The 24,689-nt window shown below is 27.8% G+C and overlaps 1 protein-coding gene across 4 annotated transcripts in view; it reads left to right on the top strand.

Moving 5' to 3' along the window:
• The window catches only part of ETHR (ecdysis triggering hormone receptor), a 39,558-nt gene that overhangs the window by 10,739 nt on the left and 4,130 nt on the right, over positions 1–24,689 (top strand). For all 4 annotated transcript variants that reach the window (XM_029313478.2, XM_029313479.2, XM_029313477.2 and 1 more), the window contains 2 exons: positions 14,789–14,897; positions 15,041–15,112. In XM_029313478.2, the coding sequence (XP_029169311.1) occupies positions 14,789–14,897; positions 15,041–15,112 (181 nt within the window). The remainder of the gene's footprint in view (positions 1–14,788; positions 14,898–15,040; positions 15,113–24,689) is intronic.

Genomic DNA, 24,689 nt, shown 5'->3' with positions numbered 1-24,689 from the left:
CGATAATACTTTGTTATAACATTGATTACAATTCACTAAATATTATTTACTATATATAGTATACATATATATATATATATATATATATATATATATATATATATTGTGATATTTATTTGAACGATACGAAGAATTGCAGTACACAATAATGTTTACATTTGTTTGCTTAATTTTTAACACAATACACAATTACAGCATTTTACAAACAATTAAGAATTAAAAAAGCAAACTAAATTAGAAAAATAATCTAAAATTATACGCGTGGGATTGGCAGAAATTTCAAAAGTCCTTCAACGTTGATGAAGCAATTGCACGCAGTCAGTGTAAATACTTACTAATAGAGCTCTATTGAACATGCTTAATTATTGTGTATGAATCATACGATTGCATCGCGTTTAATTTAAAATTATATAGCTAACTAAATAAATATCGGTAAGACAGAAAGTATCATTAATTATTTTATCCGATTAGATTATTAATATATGTCATTATTTACTAATTGCTTGTTAAATATAAAAATAATAGAATAATAGAATAAATTATTATTAGGTAATTTATATATAATGAATTTTTCAAACGCAATTATAATGCAATATTGACCGTTGCAGACTAAATATTACCGTTAACAAAAAACGTTTTATGCAAGTTACAAATACAATTATAAGTTATTATTATAATAAACGGATCCGAATCTTGACATTTATAGTAAAAAAATCATTAGTTTTTATTTTAATTATCTAATATAAATCATTAACTGTACAAAGATTAAAACGGAATGTTGCGCTCAAATAATTATGACATTATATTAAATGGATTAATTATTATTATAATATTTAATAAATTAATTAAATAGATAGATATCTCACTATTGCACGTGCGTTTCGAACTGATTATATCAGAAAGATTGTTAAAGCGGTATACGTCAATTTTAGAAATGTTTAGCCTCACGGCTATAAATTTGTAATGTATGAACATATTATATAACATGAATGCATTTAGCAAATTCCGAATATATGAAGTGTCCTACATTTACCGCATTATCTTTTGTCGACGAATATTTTGACTCAATTTAAAATTAAGTTTTGCAAAAATATAAAACACCAAAGGTCATTGTTTCTCATCACAAATCATTTTGTAAATTAATTTCCAAATCTAATAATTTGATAATTTTTTTAATTTAAGAAAAATTCGAGCAAAAAATATTTGTTGCAAGCATAAATCTAATTAATATAAATAAATTTAATTTAATTTTATCTGAATTTTGATAACTTGTTCAAATGTAAAATAAATATCTAGCCGGTAGTTTTGATACTGATATTTATCTTTAATAAAAAATTGATTTAAAGATTTAAAAAAATAAAATTAATTGTAAGCTCGAGTCGTTTATTTTCCGACGGAAAATCCATTTTATCTTTCATATTTGCGATCCGAGTGGCGGATAGCTTAACAAAAACAGTCTGCTCGGAATTTCAATACTTCCGAAAAGACCAAGATACGAATAAGCCGTGACCGACAAACTTTAGGAAAATTTACGATGACAAAAGAAGAGCGGGATGAGACAGAGATTCGTTCAAAGAAACGTAATGCAAAAGTTACGTTAGCCGGAACTATCTGGAAATAGATAGATAGAAATTCGATTTGCGCATCTGTGCCGCATCTGATATGCAAAGTAGGTTGTAGATGATAAACAATGTTTTATCACGCGATAGTATGTATAGATTTCTCGTTGTCCTTTTTTATTTGAAACAATATGAAAGTGAACAGCGATGCAAAATTACAGTTTAGTTACAAGTTTAGTTACAAACATTTTTATAGTTCTCATAAGAATCACATTAGATCTTGATACATGTCAAGATTAATGCTATCATTTATATAGTATATACATATTTAAATTTTTGTTCTGTTTAATAAAATTCCTTCATCGAATTCTAGAATCAATTTTTTTCAGAAATAAAGAGCAAATGGATTTCTAATAAAAAGAAATTATGATTAATATATAGTCAAATTCTAAATAAATACTGAATTGATAGGCAATCACTGCGATGACGTGCGATATAATTCTTCATAGAATGTCTTTTGTGAATATTGAACAATTATTTCCACATGAATTGCGGAAAAATGGGGAAAAAATTGTGAAGTCATTGCAAATATTCTGCTTGATTTATGATATTGCATTTCTTGTAACTTTAGCACAAATATATATTTCCATTTTTTACTGTCAAATTCTCTTGACTCTCTTGTCTGAAATAAATTAAAATTTTTATAAACATAACAGAGACGTAAGAGACATAAGACATATTGTGTAGTACTCGTATCTTTATATGTATCGATTAATCGCGATAAAATGTTATACAAAATATTTATTGCAAGTGCTTCTCTCTTTCTTTTTTATGATGACAAAATAGATAAAAAAAATTCATTTAATATGCATATATTTCATATGTAAGTATATATTGTACTTTTTCTTTTTACAAGTGATCTTCACAAAGAAAGACTTTCTATTACATCGCAATATAATGTACAGAAAGCTAAATTATAGAATTTTGCAAAGTATTTCAAAAGCGAGTACATCTCTTGTAGAAAATGTTCGTCATTTTTATGCCGCTTAATATTACTTGCATTAAGACAAAGAGGTACAGGAAATATTTTACTTCGCTTTAGGAGATCGAGAAGGTTCTGATGATTAACTGAAAGTATAATAAATGCTCAAGGGAATGGTGACATGAATACGCATATTTCTTTAATGAGGACATGCGCGATCAAAACTACCTATATAGTGCCATTATATTTATAACTCTTCATTAAAATGGCTATTCTTATTTGAATAATAAAAATTCCATTATTTTTAAAAAAAAAATTCTGTCAAATTTGATTTAAAATGAATTTGTAATAGGTATGTATTGTGATTGAGTAATTAGAGAATATATAATGTTGTTTATAAAAAGCATCAAAATTGTTATTTTATGGTGTTATAAAAATGCATTACATAATAGTATTTATGTTTACGTTGAATCCCTAATTTTTTATGTACAACATAACAAGCAGATAAGTAATTAAAAAAAAGTAACACGAATTATAAGTAATCCAGAAATGCATTGATCAAAGGTCTAAAAGTTCTTTTCAAATTAAAGAAAGAACGTATTTTGTGTCAAATTGTTTTTAATAATTAATGTCTTCTTCTCTTTTTCACTCGTAATCGAGCGATCATAAAACATTAGAAAATGGAATAAGTTTTACTTTATTTTGCGCGACTTGTTATTAAATGTATATTTAGATTTTTAATCATTAGATATTATTTATACTATTTGGTAATAAAAAAGGAAGAGAGAAAGAGAGAAGCTCAAAATTAAATTATCAAAATTATTAATAGCTAATTTTTTTGCTAACATCAACGAAATCACGATGTAAAATCCGGAATTTTAAAAGTCTGACTGAGCTACGAAAATTTGAAACTTAATGTTTAATATGTATATTTAGTGTTGTTCGATGAAAAAAACATAGTGAAAGCACCGCGTAGATACATCATTGTATCTGTCCAAACTGTTCTCAACTATTTTGAAAAGCATGCGACTTGTCTCGTGTATTCGCTTTTTAAATAAGTTTGGACAACCGCCAAAGCACATTATCGCCGTGCTCGTTTCCGCTGTATATAATGTAATTTGCACACAAGAATTCATAATTTTTTTCATTCAACGTCCGTTTTCAATCTGTGTGCCGCATCTTACGCGCGAAAAATGCAATTTTTATTCGCGCTTTTTTGATCGCAAATATAATAGAAACAACGCTGCGTTATTATTACGACTTTGTAGTTGAAAGTAGTATTTTGTCAGCTATTTCAAATCGCTATTTTGTTATACCATAACCAAAGGAAATTTCTTGTCAGCAATCTGTAAGAGAGAAAAAATTTATATATTTATATATTTTTTATATTTATATATTATTTTTTTAAAACAGTGCATATAAAAAATCTGTTTGTTATTTCCACTGCTTCAGTAAATTATTAGTAATTTTTGTTTTTTCTTTCTGTACTAAACTATAAATCTTCGGAAACATTGTGATCTTGAAGGTTTAAAATATTCTACATATAATGCGCTACAAATTATGATGTATGAGCATTACTCTAAAACATCAAGTTGTTGATGCATAAAAATGCACTCAGCTCTGTGCTAAACCAACATTAGCTTTTTTTTAATATCATTTTTAATATTGTTTCACAGGCATATATGTATATAAATGTATCATATATGTATGCATATAATTGATGAGAATTTAAAAATAATGAAGTTTATCGATTATATACCATTGATAGTACAAAATAATTTAAAAAATCTTGATACACGATTTAAAAAATATTGAAAAGGGACACACTCTTTATCTCTCGCTTTTTTGCTTTGTGCTTATATTATTATTCGTACATTAAGAGTCTATACATGTATTTAAAATAGCACATTAGTGAACTGTCTTGAATAATATCGGGTTGTTTGAAAAAAAGATTACACAAATCGGCGAGTTATATGGTATAACCCAAATAGATAATGAACAACTAAAGCGGGTTCTATCACATTGTGTTACCCACCTATGTTAATACAAACCTCGAAAAAGATAGCGAACTGAATTTAATGACGATGACGCAATCGAGTCTACAGAAAGAAATGCTTATACATACTATACTATTATATATACACATAATTAACTATTTATAGTTCATCATTATTATGTATGCATGAATATATGAATTAATTATTATAATGCAAAATTGATTCTCTTCCTTGAAAGTCTTCATTTGTTATTAATTTATTAATATTAATCTCGAAATATGTGTATTATTAATATACACATTATCATTTTAACAATATTAATGATTAATGAACACTGAATGATGATGATATTGGTATTATCAAGTAGCTCATATTTATTGATATTTATTCGACAAATTCCCTTAAACAACTATTTAACTGCCAAATTGCAAGAATGAATCACATCATTATTCATACATTTATTATCGATTTCTCTCTACACGTTTCCCACATTATATCCCTTTCCCATTTATTTCGCAAAGAATCCATCACCTTTAAGTGGCGGCTACTAAATTCCTTCCGTATGCTATACTCATCTTTTCCATCTCCAACATCATTGAACATAATCTCTTTTATTTTCTGGTTTTTTTGAAAATAAAGATTCTAATACTTGAAATCATAAATCCTATACTTTAGAAATGTGATGGTCAAATTGTTCGTGAATTACTAAGCGTTAAAGTCAACCGTTTATTGCAAAGCGGTAACGACTATATAACTATGGATTAGTCTCTAGTGACGCATTACTTTTTGCAATCTTGAAACTGCTATCATTAAAGTTATATAAACGGTTTCAACATTTTACGCTTCTGAGAAACTTGCACTACAATATATGTATATAGTATCTTTTTTATAAATACATTTTATAGTGTACATAAATTACAATATTATGAGTAAACTTATTAAATTTAGAATTGTAACATATAATTTTTTTAAAACATTTATATTTTTATAATAAAAAAATAGAATATTTTATATTTTTATTTTTCGCATAACGTAAAAGTATTTAATTTGAATTATTATAATATATAAAAATTTGTGTCTATATTTTTCTTCTATTTAAATAGATAAAGATATATAAAAAATATGAGATGTTATTTTTATTGAAAAAAATATATCCAAAAGATATAAAAGAAATGAAAAGAATAATAAAATTATCATTATAAAAACTTTAAAAAATTGAAGTTTTAGTCAACTTTGTAATAAATTGATTTAGAAAAGTGGTAAGTGTATGGTAGGATCTGTAAAATCATATTTGCAAACTTTTCGAATATAATTATCGAATTATTTTGGACGTAAGCTGTTAAGTAAATTATATTGAGAAACTCGAGTGCTTTTGATATTAGGGTTTAATGCACATTTTCCGAGACATCGTTTACGGTAAATTAGCTGTCACGAAGAAAATAAATTATTTGACTAAAGTTGTGTAACTTAAAACGATCTCTTTGTAAATTTTCACGTGATATTTACGTGAACATTGTATTGTAGTTCAGGAGCACTCATTATTTCATCATTATATTTGTTCCACGAAGTAGAGAAATGCAGAGTTTTCCTTCGAAAAAAGATTTTCTATATGGAGCAGGAAAGAAAACAGATTGTATGCCGTTGGCATTCTCGAGAAAATTGCGCACGGAGAACATATAGCTTGTGAAATCGTCTTATGGAGACCCTAAATGATAAATGGAGTGACATTTATTGTGTAAGTTGAGTCTACGAATTACATTCCTGAACGTGATGTTTTTTGGTGATGTCAAATTATTCCGTATTGTTTGTAGAGGAGGCTTTAAGTTCGAGGTTAAAGAGAAATATCGGTTGACTTGATTCTTATTTTTACGATACGGTATAATCTCACGTATTTTGCTAATTATTAAAACTATCATGTCAGAAATCGAAGTAGCACATATTGTGAATACTTACAGTAAAATTACTCCAAAATTATATTATCCCTTATACATAACAATATATATATAAAATGTTAATAATAATATTTATAAAATGTAAATAGAATATTTAAAAACGCTATTTTTTCGATTGATACAAGGATCACAAATATTTTAGTCTTTTTTTATATTTTTTTATTAACTTTTTACAAAAGTAAAATATGAATTGAAATTTCACTAAATCTATAATTGTTATTACTATGTTGTATTACGTTGAATTTCTCTTATCATATTTTTATTGAATATCGTTGAAACACGTTTTTACATTTATACGTGGTTCATGTGGTGTTGGTATTTCAATAGAGAAATAATGAAATTCTCAGCGTTTGTCATACATATGTATACATAGTATACAATATAGAAATGTATGCATGTATACATTAATACATCTACACAGAGCACTTTGCATGCAGAAATGTTTGTCGAACAAATTGCGCGACAAGAATCAGCATAATATAATTGTATTAATTGCACAAAGAGAGAAAAAAAAGAAAGAATTAAATGCTTTCACGCAGCAAATGCGATATATTATCTCATAAATTATCCGGAAATGTAAATTTGTCCAGAAACTCATATTTAATTAAGTTCTTCATAAAATATATACGAGATGTTTTCTCTATGTATTTAACCTATTATGTCGAATAACAAATTTTATAATCATCTTTCATAATGAAAAGATTATTTAATTGTATTTTGTGTCAAAGTAGGCATATATACTTTGCATTAGTGTAATTGCATTGTTTTAAAATTATTATAATATCATCCAAAATATACGTATAATCTGTTTAGCAATTTTCGTCATAGTATCTATTAAACGTGATAATAAGCTCAGGTTGAATTTGTCATATATTTAAATGTTCAAATATATTATAATGCATATTGAAACATTAAAATGGTCACTGGTGGTATTTCTATAATAAATGAGGCCATTATCATACATATGTTTTTATTCAGCGAAAGTCAGTGGAGAGAAAATATACAGGATGGTTTATTAGAAGAAATAGAACACTTAATTTTTTTTCTTATTTGAAAATACAATTTTTCATTTAAAGATACAAAAAAGTATTAAGAATATATAATTTATATATAATAAAAATAAATATAAATTAAAATTATAAATAAACATATGTATTATATGGGATACATTGTATTTTTAAATAAATATATGTGTGTATATTTTCACACACTCTTTATTAATTTCCCAAATAGATTATATAATTTGCACATATTATATACATTTTTAATAATTTAATAATGCTCATATAAACTTAAAGGAAATTATTAAATATGTTTTTATATTCTAATTTTATATTTATATGTATATAGATATATCTTTTCAACTTATTATTATAAAATTACTTAGTTTTAAATTATTCTGGAAATGCAATTACAAGTTGCTACAATGCATAATTTCGTTTCACGATTGTTATCGACAATTAAATATATATGACAAAAATGTTTCTTTCTACCACAGGTTTCTTTCTATTAATGCGAGCTCGCTTTTGCCTTGAACTTTTACAAAAGGTTAGACAAATCAGAACGGTTTTACGTAGCAAAGAAAGCACACAAGAATTGTAACTTTAATTTCATCTGAACGGAGAAGCCGGAGCTTGCTCACCATGCTTTTCTCTCGTGCAGACAGCATTGCTTGATGAGTATAATCGTAATTGGGTCGTAAAAGCAAATTTTCTCGGGCGTAAAACGCTGATAATTTCATCGCAATGCACTCAATTGCAGATTTTATTACCAGAAACTCTGCTATTACCAAGGAAATAAATCTTGATGATTAATTTAATTTTTTTATTTTATACTGTTATCAGTTATCATATTTATTTCTTGTATTTTAATTTAAAAATTTCGAACATTTCGAAGATGTTTTTTTGCAAATGCAAAGAAATATTGAAATCTTACAATTGCATTTATGTAACTAATAACTTTTTAAAAAATAATTAGAAAGGAATACTTTAATTTTCTGTTAGAAATATTAATTTTATCATCTATTCTTTGTATTCAACAAACATCTTGCGGAAACTTTATAGCAATAATATGGATGTTGTTTCTAGAAATAATCCAACGTTAATTCTATAACAGTAAAAATTGATTATCACTATACGTCATAAAATAGGATCAATATGAAGGGAATATGAGTGAACACGCATGTTTGAAATTCTTCTTATAATTATATATAGACGAACAATATTGCTTTTTTTCATATCTTACTTTAGAAGGCAATTTGAGGAATTGCCTCTGTAGCCATAAAAAAATAGCAGCTTCTGCGTAGAAACTTCTCAAAGGGAAATGTTCTCATATTGGAAAGACATAAAAAAATTAGTAATCAGTCAGAATTCTGCTTTCATGTAACTCGCGTAGTACTCGTAAACACAGTGCTTCCTTGCGAAAGGACATTAGACACGTGCTAAAGAAACTCAACAGTTTGAGGCTTACGAGGGAAAGGGATTTCCCCAAAGACCGACTGTGCTTCTTCCTTGAATGATTTATCGTCATAAAACTTCAAAAGAAAACCACAAGTCATAATTCGATCGATTTCTTTCTCGCCACAACAAAACTTTTGAATAATTTGTTATTTCATTTTATATGTACAAGTTTATAAATGGGCAAATTATATGCTGCACGTAGAAAAAATGCATAAATAGAAAAATATTTCACGTAATTTTTGGATATAATATATTTTTATTTCTCTAAATTGATTAAATTTCACACAACAATATCATCTTTACTCACGTTATATCAGTTTGAATATTAAATTATAATGTTACGTACATTGATAGTGAGAAAATTATTTCACGTGAGAACAAATAACACAATATCTAAAGTAGTTAAAATGATATCCAAACTTCATATTACAAAGTTTCTACGCTTTGTCCTTTGAACAAAAATCGATATGATGTTAACGAGAAGTTGCTGCACAAAGCGTGAACACTTCTGCAGCAATTATGCATAAGAACGTGATATTTTTCGCATTTTGTCCCAATAATTAGGACAATCTGCAAAAAATACAAAATGTGATTTTATTGTAAAATAAAACTCGATATTTTAATCGTGCATTCGCGCAAGTATAATACATTTGGTTCTGTCGAGCACACAAAATGCTACACATAAATCATATGTGCGTAGATCGCGATCTCTCAATTTCCAAACGCGTTTCATTCCGCATATGCTTCATTACGTATTCGGAATCTAACTCCATTCTCAGGATACCAATCACGTCGAAACACGCGTCTGTCGAACTACAATCGCATTATCCGGAAGTTCTTAATAGAACTTCCGGCTGCATGCGGAATTTTGCGGTAGGTCAGTTCTCCTTTGTAGAATCCGCAATTTGCGTCCAGCAATAGTTCAAAGTTTCACTCGCCACGGTCTCTCTCTTTCTCTCTCTCTTTCTCTTTCTCTGATTCAAAAGCAAAATTATGATCTAAATATTTTTTTATTATATGTTAATCATATATAAAATATAATTGAATGAGCGAGAGGTCACGCATGATTCTGCCAGGCCTTTTAGCTAGGGAAGCCCTTGAAGTCCTACGTCGTGTCGCTGGGGCAAGGCTAGGACAAGGTGGAAAAGAGTAGCGCGACAATGCCGGACAGGCTTGACGATAATCTACGGGGGCTGCTGAAACGAGGAGGTGAACTTTTACCCCCTGCTACGAATTACCGTTGCTCTTAGCCTGTACCGCGTCGGAGCATTTAATGCTACGCCCGGTATATAACAGCTCTTCTTGTCCTGCCGGTTCTCCATCCAATTCTCTCTTTTAACCTTCGTGGCAGGAAATACGATAGAAAGGCGCCGATGGCCGGGAGGAGGTGAGACCCTGCGGTATTCTTTCGGTTTGTACATACGACGCAGACAAATCCGTTGGATCCATGGGTCTTGAAAGCGACCCACTCATCTTGTTGCTCTTGCCGCGTACCGTTTCATCGCATTTCTCCAATCTAAGTCTATTCCTCCTTCGAAATAGTTTTTCTTTTATTGTCTGTGTTATTTTTCTTTCTCCTTCCGTAGCGCTTTCTTCCCGGCATAAAATGCCTCCGATTGCGAACAATTGTAATTCACGATTATTATTTCTCTCGCGAAATCTAGAATGAGACCTTACCTAGATTTCATGAAATCTAGATCTATCATTTCAGTCAAATAATCCCTAAAAAATAACATTTTTATTTTTTACATTAGAAGCAAGATATAATTTACAAATCTTTATTTATTATCAATAATTCAGATTTAGCTATATTATTTTATTAATTTTAAAGTCAACTTTTAGAAAATAAGATAAGCCAATTGTTTGACATATATGTATTTCGTTTTCTTTGAAAATTGTCTGAACATTATTGAATATTATTATTATTAAAAAGACGACATTTCTCTCTATATATTTGTTTTTTCACAAAATAAAATAAAATTTGTTAGAGAAGCTGTTGTTTTTTCTTTACTATATAAATAGCAATATAAAAGTGATATGAAAGCGAAAATGAGTATTCCGTATATGATGAGATTGTTATGATAATAAATGTGTTGGTTCATTTAATTCGCTCTTTTGATCGACTTACGATGAGAGCTATTTGTAGGAAGAAGGAATCTTCCGCGCAGAATGATAGATATAACTTTTCCACGATATAAACGTGATGCGAAAATATACTATGATCCCACCATGTGTTAACAAATAACAAGTTAGCGATCGAAACAAAAAAGCAAAAGCGAGAAAGTTTTCGGCAAAAAAACAAAAAACATTGACAGTAATATTAGCTGTAGATATACGAACAATATCATTTATTTCATAGAAATAGGAACGTTAAAACGTTCAAAAATCTATGTTTTTTTAACTCAGGCATGGTAAAGATAAAATAGACAAAGTTATTAGAAATAACTTACAAAAATAAATATTTTTTATGAATATTTATTGAATATTTTCTTTATTTCTATAGCACTGTTATATTATTTTAAAATAAATATACATTGCATACACTAGATTAGTTATTTTTTAGGCAAAATATATCTTTATATAAATAAGGACTTTACAGGAACTTGATTTAGTAGTATAAGATTGAAGATGTGTTAAAATAGCTTTAACCATTCAAGAAGTCTTCCTGAATAGCTTAAGATCCGTGAAATGGTGATAAGAACCGGCGAACATATGTGTTGAATTATGAAAGCTGGCGCCACAGATAATCGATTGTGGAAATAGCCTTCCGTGTAAAGACGGTTGCCTAAAAGGGCAACCTTTCTCGGTCATTTAATATCTTGCTCTTTTTCTATAAGCAACTTTACGCTTCTCTTTTCTCCTCTCTCGCGCAATATAACAAATAATATAACAGAATAAGTAAAATTTAACACAATAGAAAATTCAATTCAAAGAAATGAATTATTCTTTTGAAATGTAATTTGATATTAAAACTACACTACTTATTAATTATTAAATATTTAATTACTAATTATTAGGGCAACACGAATTTAGCATATTATTTATATATTGCGAAATAAAGTTGATCAGCAAAACGTAATGAATAAATAGGACAAATAATAAAAAATATAATAATAATAGAATAATATTTAAAATTTATTTTATCGTTGTTTCAAACACAAAAAAATGTCGCTCTTAATTATTAGATATATAGCCATATCTTAAGTTGGAAATTGATGAGAAAGTTTATTTTGAAAAAAAAGTGTCAGAGTATTATATTTATTGTAAAACTAGTAGTCTAAATTATTATCCACGTATAAGGCGAATCGGCCAAACTTTCTTCGAAGAAAAATCTAACAACCCTCCTACTCAATCGCTCTCCTGCGAAGATGGAGGAGTTAGGCAATTTGTCTGAAACGTCCCCTTATATCGACGTGTCAAAAGAGAAATAAAAAAACCAATAAAAAAGTGTGCATGTTTTTTTAATTTTAATTACGGTATTTAATTACACAATAATTTTAATGACTCTCATAAGCAATATAAAAAGATCAATAACAGAATTTACAAATAATTAAAAAATTATAAATATCTTATACGCAAATAAAAATTAATTTTATATTTGAATAAAAAATTCTTTTTTATATAAAAGATAAACTTGTACATGTATATATTTATATATTTATACACACACACACACACATATGTATGTATTAATGGATTTTATATATATAGTTTATGAGTTACTATATACATTATTTTGCATCATAAAATCATCTAATTTTTATTATTTAATATAAATGTTTCAAACAAGCACATTTTTATCTCTCGAAAGAGATATTAATATCGCAAGAAATATTATACGACAAAGTTTCAATAAAAGATGAGAAATAAAGTTTCTTAATCAATCAATAAAGTTTCAATAAAAGATGAGAAATTTTCTAGGGGTTATTTTCTTTTACCAACGGAACATTTGAGCTTTAATAGCAGAGATCTTATATTAATAACATATTTAAATAATATCAAGATTTTATTAAAATTTTATGTATCGTAGAAGCATGTATATAATATTTACTAGAAAAAAATTGATGGACGTTTTTAATCTTCAAATGTATATATATGTCAACATAGTGAACGATTCTATCATTCACACGCAGATGATATCGAATAAATGAAGGAATAGCTGTAGAAAATAATAGTGTTTAGGGTGTCGTGGTAATATATGTATATTACGACACTGTGTATCGTATTAGATAAAATTTCTTTTGGGAATTATTAGTCACGCATTCAAACGGAAATGTTTTGTCTTTTCACTGAATATATGAGAGAAATTATTTTTCCAATATTCTTAGTAATGTAATGCATCAAGTTTAAAAGCGATATGGAAGTAGTTTTATATTTTTCAACATGTTGCGTTATTTGATGTAATATATTTAATTAATGTCCGTTTAGATTATTTTATAATAATATAATTAAATAATAAAAATGAAATAATGCACGTCTCTGCACGCTGCACGACGAAAGATTAATACATCCCATACATCCATTACGCTGCGCGGCTCGCGCGAGACTGATTTTCGTGCGGGGTATCGCAAGCGCGGGCCCGATGGTCACGTGATCATTGGTCATGTGACCACTGGTCACGTGACCATTGGTCATGTGACCACTGGTCATGTAACCACTGGTCAGTCTCGCGCAAGCCGCGCAACGTGATGGATATGCGCAGGACGCAAGTCCCGGGTGAAGTCAATGCTCATTGTTTTTTTTGATGCAAAGGGGATAGTGCACCATGAATTCGTACCCCCCGGCCAGACTGTCAACGCTCAATTTTACAAGGAAGTGCTTCAGAGACTGAATCACAGGATCGCCCGCGTCCGAAAGGAGATCCGCGCTTCATGGAAACTCCATCACGACAACGCGCCGGCTCACACCGCCTTTGTTATTACGGCCTACCTGACCCGGATCGGTGTGGCAACGGTGCCGCAGCCGCCCTACAGTCCCGACTTGGCCCCGGCGGACTTTTTTTTATTTCCTCGGCTGAAAAGGGAGCTCAAAGGACAACAGCTCGAGTCGGTTGACAACGTACAAGCTACTTCGACGGCCTCCCTGAACAGCATCCCAGTCAAGGAGTTCCAGAAATCTTATGACGCATGGAAATCGCGTTGGCAAAAATGTATTGACGCAGAAGGGTCATACTTCGAACAATTTTAAGTTGTTTTACCTATGCGATCAAGGGGTATAGAATCTCGCGCGAGTCTAATGAAAGCGTAGATATTTAATTACAAAAGATTCTTGTAGAAAATTTTATTTCTTTGTTCGTATTTTCTGTAAAAGATTTAAATATTGAATTTTTATGCGTTGCAGTATGAATTAATATATTTTTACCAGAACACAAGCGCGCGCTTTGCGCGCGTTATTGATATTATTTTTATTTTTTATTTTACAACTATCAAACTATTAACCTTCACGATGGCAGTGGTCTGATGCTATTAATATAACACATAGGCTGCGTTCGCTTTGACGCTTTCAGCGCTATAAGCATCTTCTGTCTTCGTTGCACATCGAATATCAAACGAAGACAAAAGATGCTTATAGCACTGAAAGCGTCCAAAACGAATGCAGCCATAATGTTAATTGAGACAACCAATCAGCAGAAAAACAGCAACAATATTTACGATAATCGACTTTGGATTCCTTTTTTAAAATTTTTTATATTTATGTTTGTGGAAAATATTATATTAAAGAGTTAAATAAAAGTGATGTGTGTAAGCTCTACACACATTAATTTATATGCATATTTTACAGCTTTGAACGTTATTATTTAGGATAAAATAAAATTTTGAAAAATATTTTTTTGTTTCAGGTAAGGCTGTTCCATTTGTAGAATTGACTGTGGCACACGCTTCGGTGCTCACAATTTTAGCAATCAGCTTTGAACGTTATTACGCAATTTGTGAGCCATTAAGAGCAGGGTAAGCCATTAGAATTAATTAAAAAAAGCTTTAGGGAATAGATAAAAACGAATAACTATAAAAAGCTCTTTAGGGAATAAAAAATAAATAATTAAATCTTTAATGGATTACACGAATTTAATCCGATTTCAATAACCTCATAGATACGTGTGCACAAAAGCGCGAGCGACCTTCTTATGTGTCTTGGCGTGGGTAGCAGCGGCGTTATGTACAAGGTGATATAAAGAAAAAAATTGGAATGATCTAAAATTCGTTTCATTAATATTCTTTTATATTTTATTAATGCTCTTTATCTTTGGTGACGTCTTGCTTTACTCGTTTCATGCTTTATTCTTTGGCTGACGCATATCGTCATTTTCCTGGATTCTCTCCTATCTTACATCTTCATATAGTTTTTAATACGAAGTCACTACGAGATTAACTATTAACTTATTTCGTGAAAATATGTTTTAAAATATAGAAAAGAGCCAATCACGATCACCCTTAATAATCATATTTAGAGAAATATGATTCTGGACAATACTCTATTATTATCAAATTATAATAATATACATATAATTTAATAATATATAATTATGAATAAAAACCTATTTTTTTTACTATTTATAAATTGAAATTACAATTATATAGACATAGACATGTTCAAATATTGCTATGAAAAATAATACACAATTATAGTTCTAAATTATATATTATTTTTAGAATGCAGTTTTCTATTAAAAATTTGAAGAATTCAAACACAAACAGTATGAAATAATTTTGATAAATTTTGGCAGAAAGTAAACTTTATAGAGGACAATTTATTAGGTTTCTCTAAATTTTACTACATTATACTATCATTCTCTCTACATCATATTTACGTCACAACTTCGGTCTTTATTTACATTAAAACTTTGATTCAAAAAAATTTAATGTTATAGAAATATTTTTCATTTTTTGTTTTTAAACGTAAATATAAGTTTTTACAATTTACTAGGTTTCTCTAAATTTTACTACATTATACTATCATTCTCTCTACATCATATTTACGTCATAACTTCGGTTTTTATTTACATTAAAACTTTGATTCAAAAAAATTTAATGTTATAGAAATATTTTTCATTTTTTGTTTTTAAACGTAAATATAAGTTTTTACAATTTTTATAAAACTAATGAAACTATTATTAGATCAAACTGCATTCGATGTCTATCATTCATTTTCACAATTTTTATAAAACTAATGAAACTATTATTAGATCAAACTGCATTCGATGTCTATCATTCATTTTCACAATTTTCATAAAACTAGTGAAACTATTATTAGATCAAACTGTACTCGATATATATCATTCATAAATCTTTCATTTCTTAATCAAATAATGAAATAATTTTGCATGAATTTTATGTCCTACAAAATCATAAAGTATTGATATATAAAGTTAGAGATCAATTTGAACCTATATAAAAATAATCTGAAGAGTGAATAATCTATATACGATTGAGAATTTTGTTTGAATTAAATTAGTTACTGTCATGAGAGTTTTACATTCTTTATTTTATTAAGTAACTGAAATTTAGAAACAATTTGGATGTATATAACGTGCACGTTAATTGTTAAATTGTTTGTATATTACGAGAAATCATTAATTTACTTTTACAAAGAAATTACATAAGATTTTCTTTGATCATAATAGAATAATTTATTATTTCTCTCCACAAAAGAATTTGAATTGAGGAATGTTGCATATTTAATTATTTAAATTCTTTCATTTTTTATTATTAATTGATATTTTGATAAAGGAAAAATTAAAAAGCTATACTATAAATTAATTAGAAGATTGTCATTAAAATTTTATTTGTAAATGTTACACGGAAGAAAAATTAGTTATAGCTAAATTTTATCTGTTCCTATATTACACATACACATGAAATTTAGTTATCAGGTCTTTTAGCTATGATAGTTAATGTTTTTTAGAATAGAAATCTCCGTTAAATTATAATTAAAAAATATTGATTATTATAACTAAAATTTAGATGATAATAAATTTCAGATTTGTAATATATAGGCTAAAATTTATCTATGATGGCTAATTTTTTATACAATTTTTAGTATACGTATTGTATGATTTAACTCGAAAAGATATTTCATATAAGGAATGCTTAAAGAACATCTTCTTACACAATGATGTTCATAGCACGAAAATATGGCTTTACACGTGTATTTCTTTTGGTTTGTATGAAGCTTCTAATTATTTATGCGTGTCGTATTGCATGCATAAAGCAATGGATGTTGCAAGCGGCATTCAAGCACGTGTATTTCTACAAATGTGCCTGAGAGTTGAACCGTGTAACAAGCTGCTTCTTTAACTTCATTATTCCGTCTGTATACATTTGACGTATTTTTATTTCTAAGATACTCTGTAACTAATATTATCTCAGTTTTTTCATGTTTACTTTGATAGTATTTTTTAATATAGTATATTTAGTATTTAAGCATAATTGCGTAATTGGTATTCGAGAAATTTTTTATTGCATTTGAATTATTGAACAAGTCTTCTTAAAATACGAAAATATTGCTAGCTATAATTTTATTGTCCAAAAATATCACGTCAATATATTGTTTCAATTATTTAATGTAACACGTTATTTCGATATTGATTTTTTTAGAACATACAAAGAAATGTAATCGTAATTTATTTTATTTCGCGTTTTATATTTTATTTAAATTTTAACTACGAAAAATAGAAAAAAAGAGAATTATAATATATCAAGAAGACCTCTTAAAGTCCATCCTCTTAAAATCTGTTGAGGAATTATGACAACACGACATATAAACGACAGATTTTGACAACATCAAAGGATACTTATTTGCAGTTACACGCTCATTTTCAGTGACAAAGTTAATGAGCAAGCCACCAGTATTATACAAAACAGTCTATTTTGCTCGAATTATTCCAGAAACTACGTGTCACATGCAGAAATTTCGTGTTTCTACGAAACTAAGAAATTTCTCGTAGAGATTATTGAATCGTGTGAACTACAAAGACACATAATTGCATCTCTTTATTGCAAGATACAAGACTTGCATATCAACATATAAAGCGAGCAGAGGCTTTCTTTTTTTTAATACAGTCAACCATGAATATTACGAGAAATCGTATTGTATTTTGTCACATTTGACAACACAATGACGTAACTCCATTAAATAATATTTTGTTTATTACGTATTATATATTGTACACTAAAAAAATAGTTAAGTTGATTAAACTTTTCAACTAAATTACTATTTTGTTAATTGAACATATATTAGTGTGTAAATCAAATATACGTTTTATTAGATTTAATATATTATGTTTAATTTAAATATTTTTATATAGTTAACAAAATAATATTTAGATGAAAGGTTTAGTCAAGTTAATCAATTTGTTTTCAATGTATTTTATATTATTATTTTCGGCTTTATTTTCGTACATTCGGAATGCATTGAAACATGCTGATGACATAAATATTAACAGCGAATTTTCACGATATTTACACAGGCTCTTAATTATATATATTAAAATATTAGTGTATTTGAATTTCTTACGGAAGCATTAGAATTAAAAATTTCAGATATCTCGCGAGAGCGAAGATTTAAACTTAATGAGATTCCGTCACTAAACATTAAACACAAAAAGAATGACTGTATTATTTTCATGAAAAAAGCTAGCGCGAATGAAATTATACGGGGCGATGGTTCGTCAGTAGGCTTTTATCCCGCATCAATTGCATTTAAACTAGCGCTATGAATGCATGGATTTGCCAGTATTCGCGAGTATGCCCGATTGTGACCTTGTCGCAATTTCTCTTATAAAAAGGATCACCGTCAACTTTATTGAAAGAGGGAACCTATCTGATATTCGTCGCATAAAATGCAGCGGATTATTTTATCTTTTTCTAACGTAAAATATTTAATATATTGCATGCAGGTAATCATATGAAAAAATGAATATTGAAATATAATATTAGAAAAGTGTCGACGTTATATGTATATTAAAAACATGATTTTATTAAGATTTAAAGGCCCTGCATTCTAGAAACTATGTTATTTTTAAAATGATATAATATGAATAATTCTTGATAATTAAAAATTTTAGGATAATCGATGCAAATATTAATGATATATCATTGATAAATGAAAATATGCAATATTTTTATATATTATGCGAGTCAAAAATATTTCATAAAAATCTTAAATTAAAAATTTTACATAGATTTATCCATCAAGTAAATTTTTAGTCATAAAATTGCCAAATTATTTTTTTTTAAGTGCATATTTTGAAAAGTACGATAGAAAAGTATTCGAAAAAGGATTTGATTTTTGTTCCATAAAGTCTAGTCGGTTTCTCAATTTCACCCTCGCGTTTATCCAGATAAAGCAGCCTTATACACGTGATAGGGCTACACATGCGTCATATAAAGGCGATATCGTCTGTAAACCACTTCTAATAGAAGTCTGTGTACGTCATATAACGCGATACGTGCGCAAATCGTCTCCCAGTCGTCAAATACCAAGAGCCCCGAGTTTGTAGCCACTTATGATGAAGCAGGGAGCTGCACCCTTGATAAACATAGTGATATTAGAAACATATTTTAAATTAAAAGCTACCTTTTAGGACTTCCAGAAAATTAATTTCAAGTATTGAAAGCTTATTTGAGATTTTATTACGTCCTCCTCTCTCTCTCTCTCTCTCTCTCTCTCTCTCTCTCTCTCTCTCTCTCTCTCTCTCTCTCTCTCTGTCCCACCTTCTCTTTCTCTCTTTGATTCTATTTTCCTTGAGAACTAGAAGTTATCTATTGAATTTTTAATTATTTTGATTAACTTTAATATTTTTTCTTAATGAAAACATTAAAGGAGATTGTTATATATTGTACTTTTTTGAATATTTAATATAATATAGATATATTTGTGAAATATATAACTTATTTGATTAAAACTTTTAGTTTTCGAATATTTGATAACTGATAGCTGAACAAAATTTTCCTTAGTTAATTAGTTTTAAGTTTCGAAAGAACAAAATAATATTTTGCAATTGTAACTTCAGTAAATTTGATGGTTTCAATAAAAGTTTTTATTTTGCAATGTATAACTTAAAGTAAGTCATAATTAAATGATATTATATATGCAATATATGATATCATTATATTCTCTCATTTAATAAAGCCAATCAAATAAGAATGAATTCTTTTTTTCTACATTTTTAAGGGTGCAATGCAAAACATGATATCTATTTTTTTCTGATCTTTCAAGTTATTTCCGGTATATTATAAAAATACTTTAATTTGTTTGACAAAGATGTTATAATTAGTACAAATTATAGTAATAGGGAATAACACATGCTTGGCATTTCTCCTTCCAAATACGTTTAAGCGCTTTCAAATCCATCAGAGCTTTGAGAGTAAAGAAAGAAGCTATCGAACTACGTTACAGATTGTATTACACTTAGTCCGAAATCAAACCAACATAACACTTTGAAGTACAGTTTGTATCTTTCTTATCGTATTTATATTTCACAAATAAAGTAACAAAAATTATTACATTCCCGTATAAATGCACATTACAAAAATATATATTTCTATCCTCCTTAAATTAATCAATTGTATGGGAATATATTTATATAAAAGAAATTAAAAAATAAAATATAAATATATAAGTCACATATTTTTATGTTAAAAATTTAACCGGATAAACTTTCTCATATCTATTTCCAAGATGTTCTACTTCTAATTTTATCGTAGAAACATTGGAAAGTTACAAAGAGAATCCGGATGAAGTATATATTCGGAGTCTTGTGGATTACAGAAAGATTGTGTCGACACGATATTAAGAAAAGCTGGATAATCCATATTAACGGGATCAAGACACAGTCGCGTAGACTCTTCACGAAACTCGATGTTTTTTAACTAGAAGCACGTTTTCGAACTGTAATTTTGGAATCATTGCAACACGATGTTGACGGTAAAAGAAAAATAAAACTTTCACTAGGAAAATAACACAGATTGGAGGAATTAGAATAAATGTCCGTGTAATAGCTAAAGTTAATACGCAACAGTGATTTATGTAGCGAAAGAAGAGGATATTACACTTTTGTTTGTACACTTTCATCATTGTCGCTTTAGAATGAGAAAGCTACGCTGGAATATAAAAGCTACGTATTTTTGTATTTTGCCATTTTCCAACTTCATCTCGTGAAAATATACTTGGTACACGTACATGTCGTTAATACATTACAGTACAAATATTGAAGCGTCGTTTTTGTATGTGATTCTTTCGCGAAACAAAAAGAATAGGTTTATGAAATTTTGTTTCTCTTATGCAGCACACGAATCACTACGATAAAGCAATAAAATCGCAATTGCGAAAAAAGCAGAGCTTATCGCGAACTCATAAAAACTTACGTCAAATATACTCGCAGTTATTTTTGCTATGTGTGTGTGTGTGTATGTGTGTAATTTCTACTTCCGTTCCACTTGTAAATCAAAACGGTCAGAAAACATTTCTGAAAGATCTCTACGCAGAAATAGTTTTAAATTGGTTGCAACAGCACCGTTAAAAAATACTTTGTTTGCTGAGATTTTATTAATATGAAAATAATATTTTTAATATCTTGTTTATTACTTTACAATATATATTTTTTAATTATGATTGCACATTTGTATATATGCGATGTCTAACAAAACTCACAATTTTAATATCTGCAAACCCTTTTTCTGATTAATTTAAATCTTAATTAATTAATCAATCTTTTTAAGGGAAATAACAAAGAAAGTTATATATGACTATATTTCAATTTTTAACATCATATATGTTTCTAACTAAATCTCAAATTAAAATTCTTTTGAAGAAAAGGAGAAAGCTTCAAAGTTTTAATTAACTGAATTCAATGAATAATGACTTTGTTACCCATTTCAACTCTTTAGTTTGCAAGAAACTTTTTTTCGTATAATAGATGGAAATTATTAATGTTCGACATTTTCATTAATTTAATCGTCAAGACTATTTCATTGATGTTTAGACTGTCGAAGTTATATAATTGCACATACATATGATCTGGATAATAAAAGATTCTACTCTTTGCTAAATAATTAAAAAATATATTATTTACAATGTCATGTTTATGTGATAACATAATATTATTTTTTGAAGTTAGGTATTTCGTGGTCAGGAGTTTGCTTTTACATTTATTGTTAGATAATAACTATATACATATAGCACAAATTTGCTATAAGATAAAATTTAGAAAATTTTAAATCTGATTAAAATTAAGACTACCTTGCATATGTATAGAAACTAAAAATTGCAGAATAGTTTAATACGAGTGTTAGACAATATATAATATTTTTATTTTTATACATTCTACATTTATATATATTTTACTTCTCCACTTTTATGACGCAGATTTGTAAAATGTAATCTTTTGAATACGAAACTCTCAACGTGTATTGAAACTTTCTTCTTCTTATGATAATCGTGAATTCCATAAATATTCTGTAACAACTCGAGGACAAACATTTCCGTAGAAAAATTCTGAAAAATCCTAGTGAAATATTTTGCATGCCTGAACGCGAATATCGACACAATGCAGTGATAGATCGCTTGAAAGCGTGTCTCTCAATCTTATGCGTGGCTGTAGCATCTCGACAGAATAACTATTTTGTAGCCACTCAGATTTCTTGTCCTGGTTTAATTGTTCTCATTTTTGACGATTTATCATTCATATGATATTTTGCCATTGTTGATAAACGCACGATTTCGATGCAATGCAATGTTTTATAAAGTTTCAACATTTCAATAGCTCGATATAAATGCAAATTCTACAAATATGAAGGCAAAACATAATATTTTCATGTCGTCCTTTTTGTTAATATTACTTATATTTTTCAAGTTATCTATTCGAGATTGTAATGAATATAAATATTTTTAGTTTTATATTTAAATGAATAAATCAGAAAAATTCGATGAAAACATCTGTGTAACATTTTATTACACTTTTTACTTAAGGGTTAAAAAAAACCATCGCTTTTTTTCTCTAGATATGCGCGAAAGTGCGTCGAGATAAATGGGGGTATGCAATTATCGAAATCACATTTCACTCAGCACTCGAGGAAATCCAATACCATCCCTATCGTCTGCGTGCGAAAATCGAGTTCGAGACTTGTAATACCTTGTGTAAAGTAAGCCCGAACAAAAAGAAAACGCGATATTCTATTTCATGGCGTGGGAAGAAGGGAATATATAGATTCATTTTTTCTTGTCTATTCTTGTAGAAAATGATAATTTTTCTATTTATATAGTTTTCTTTTCTTATTTGTTCAAATAAAATTTATTTAAAAATTATATTAGTATTTAGCTAATATTTACACTCGTATTGAATTTATAGATATAAAAAATAGACTTAGCATGCTATGCATTTTTTATAGAATATGTTGTATTAACTATCACGAGAGAAGATAAAAAAGACGCGGGCAGTTTTTTACACCTATAAAGTAAATGTAAATCACACAATGATTGCAGTTATTTTAATTCTAGCTTATATTAATAACATTTTTCTTTCATTATTTTTTATAACAAATACAATAGATGTTAATAAAAAATACAAAAAGACGACCGAAAAATAATTGCTTGAACATCTTAACCTAATTTTAAAGTTAATCGCAATTTCTTGTTTAAACATTAATTTTTAAATACTCGAGTCCATTTGATTACATTGATTTTTTGTTCGCATAAATCTTTTATTATAAAAAAAATATGTAGGGGAAGAGCTAGTCTCTTTCTCTCATATCTTTTTTGCATTGTTAAATTCTTCTTGAAATTCTAAAGATTTTTTTTTAGTATAAAGTTAGATATTGCATGTAATTATGCAAAATTATAGTCGGATGAAATATTCTGTTCTATATATATATGCACTTGTTATTTATGTACATAAAAGAAACATCATTATAACAATCAAGATGATATTATATATAAAAAATTCAGTATATACAATATATATAAATTTAGATAATCTAAAATATAAATTTAGTTATGATCTATATGAAAGTTTTCATTTCTCAGGTATAGCGACACTTTATATTAACGTTAACGACTTAACAATTATTCTCGTGATAATAGTTTAAACAACAGGTGCAATTCGTGCTACAGCAACTTTATTGTAATGACAAAAGCTTACTCAGAAAGCAGTTGCATTTTATAAATTGAATCTTTATAAATTACTTCTATTTTTTAAACAACAAAAACTATGATAATTAAAAACTGACAATAGAAAAATTATGATATTCCTAAAACCAAACAAGAAATTTTGTTGCGCTAAAAAATTACTTTAAATAAAGCTAGTGATATCAATAAAATATTCGACATTATTTTTGGGAAGATTTTTAAATCAATTATATAAAAGATAAGTTCAAAAATATTTTATTTTAAATTAATAATTATTTTTTTTAATCAAGTAGAGAATTAAATATTAAGCTTTTCTAGTCTAAATTTAATCTAAGAGAAATAAAAGTTTTAGAAACTTTAAGTTCCTTTTTTTCTCTTATAAATAATATATAAAATTTATTTAACGCGAATTAACTTTTCTTAACATAATTCAGGCTAGTACATATCTTTATAAATATTATGTCAATCGACAAAATATATAAGTATCTAATTTAAGCGCGTAGAGTAATTCGCAAAGATTTTATCAAACACATCTGTCTTTACCAAGTTAAGACGCGCTTAAGTAGTTTTGGGGAAGTAAGCCACTTAAGCATACGTCTTAGCTTATAATAGATGTA

The sequence above is a fragment of the Nylanderia fulva genome, unplaced genomic scaffold (genome assembly GCF_048542155.1).
Source record: "Nylanderia fulva isolate GAGA-0341 unplaced genomic scaffold, ASM4854215v1 Scaffold28, whole genome shotgun sequence".
Lineage (NCBI taxonomy): Eukaryota > Metazoa > Arthropoda > Insecta > Hymenoptera > Formicidae > Nylanderia > Nylanderia fulva.
Note: the sequence above shows the minus strand (reverse complement) of the source record. Positions and strands in the feature narration are given on the sequence as shown.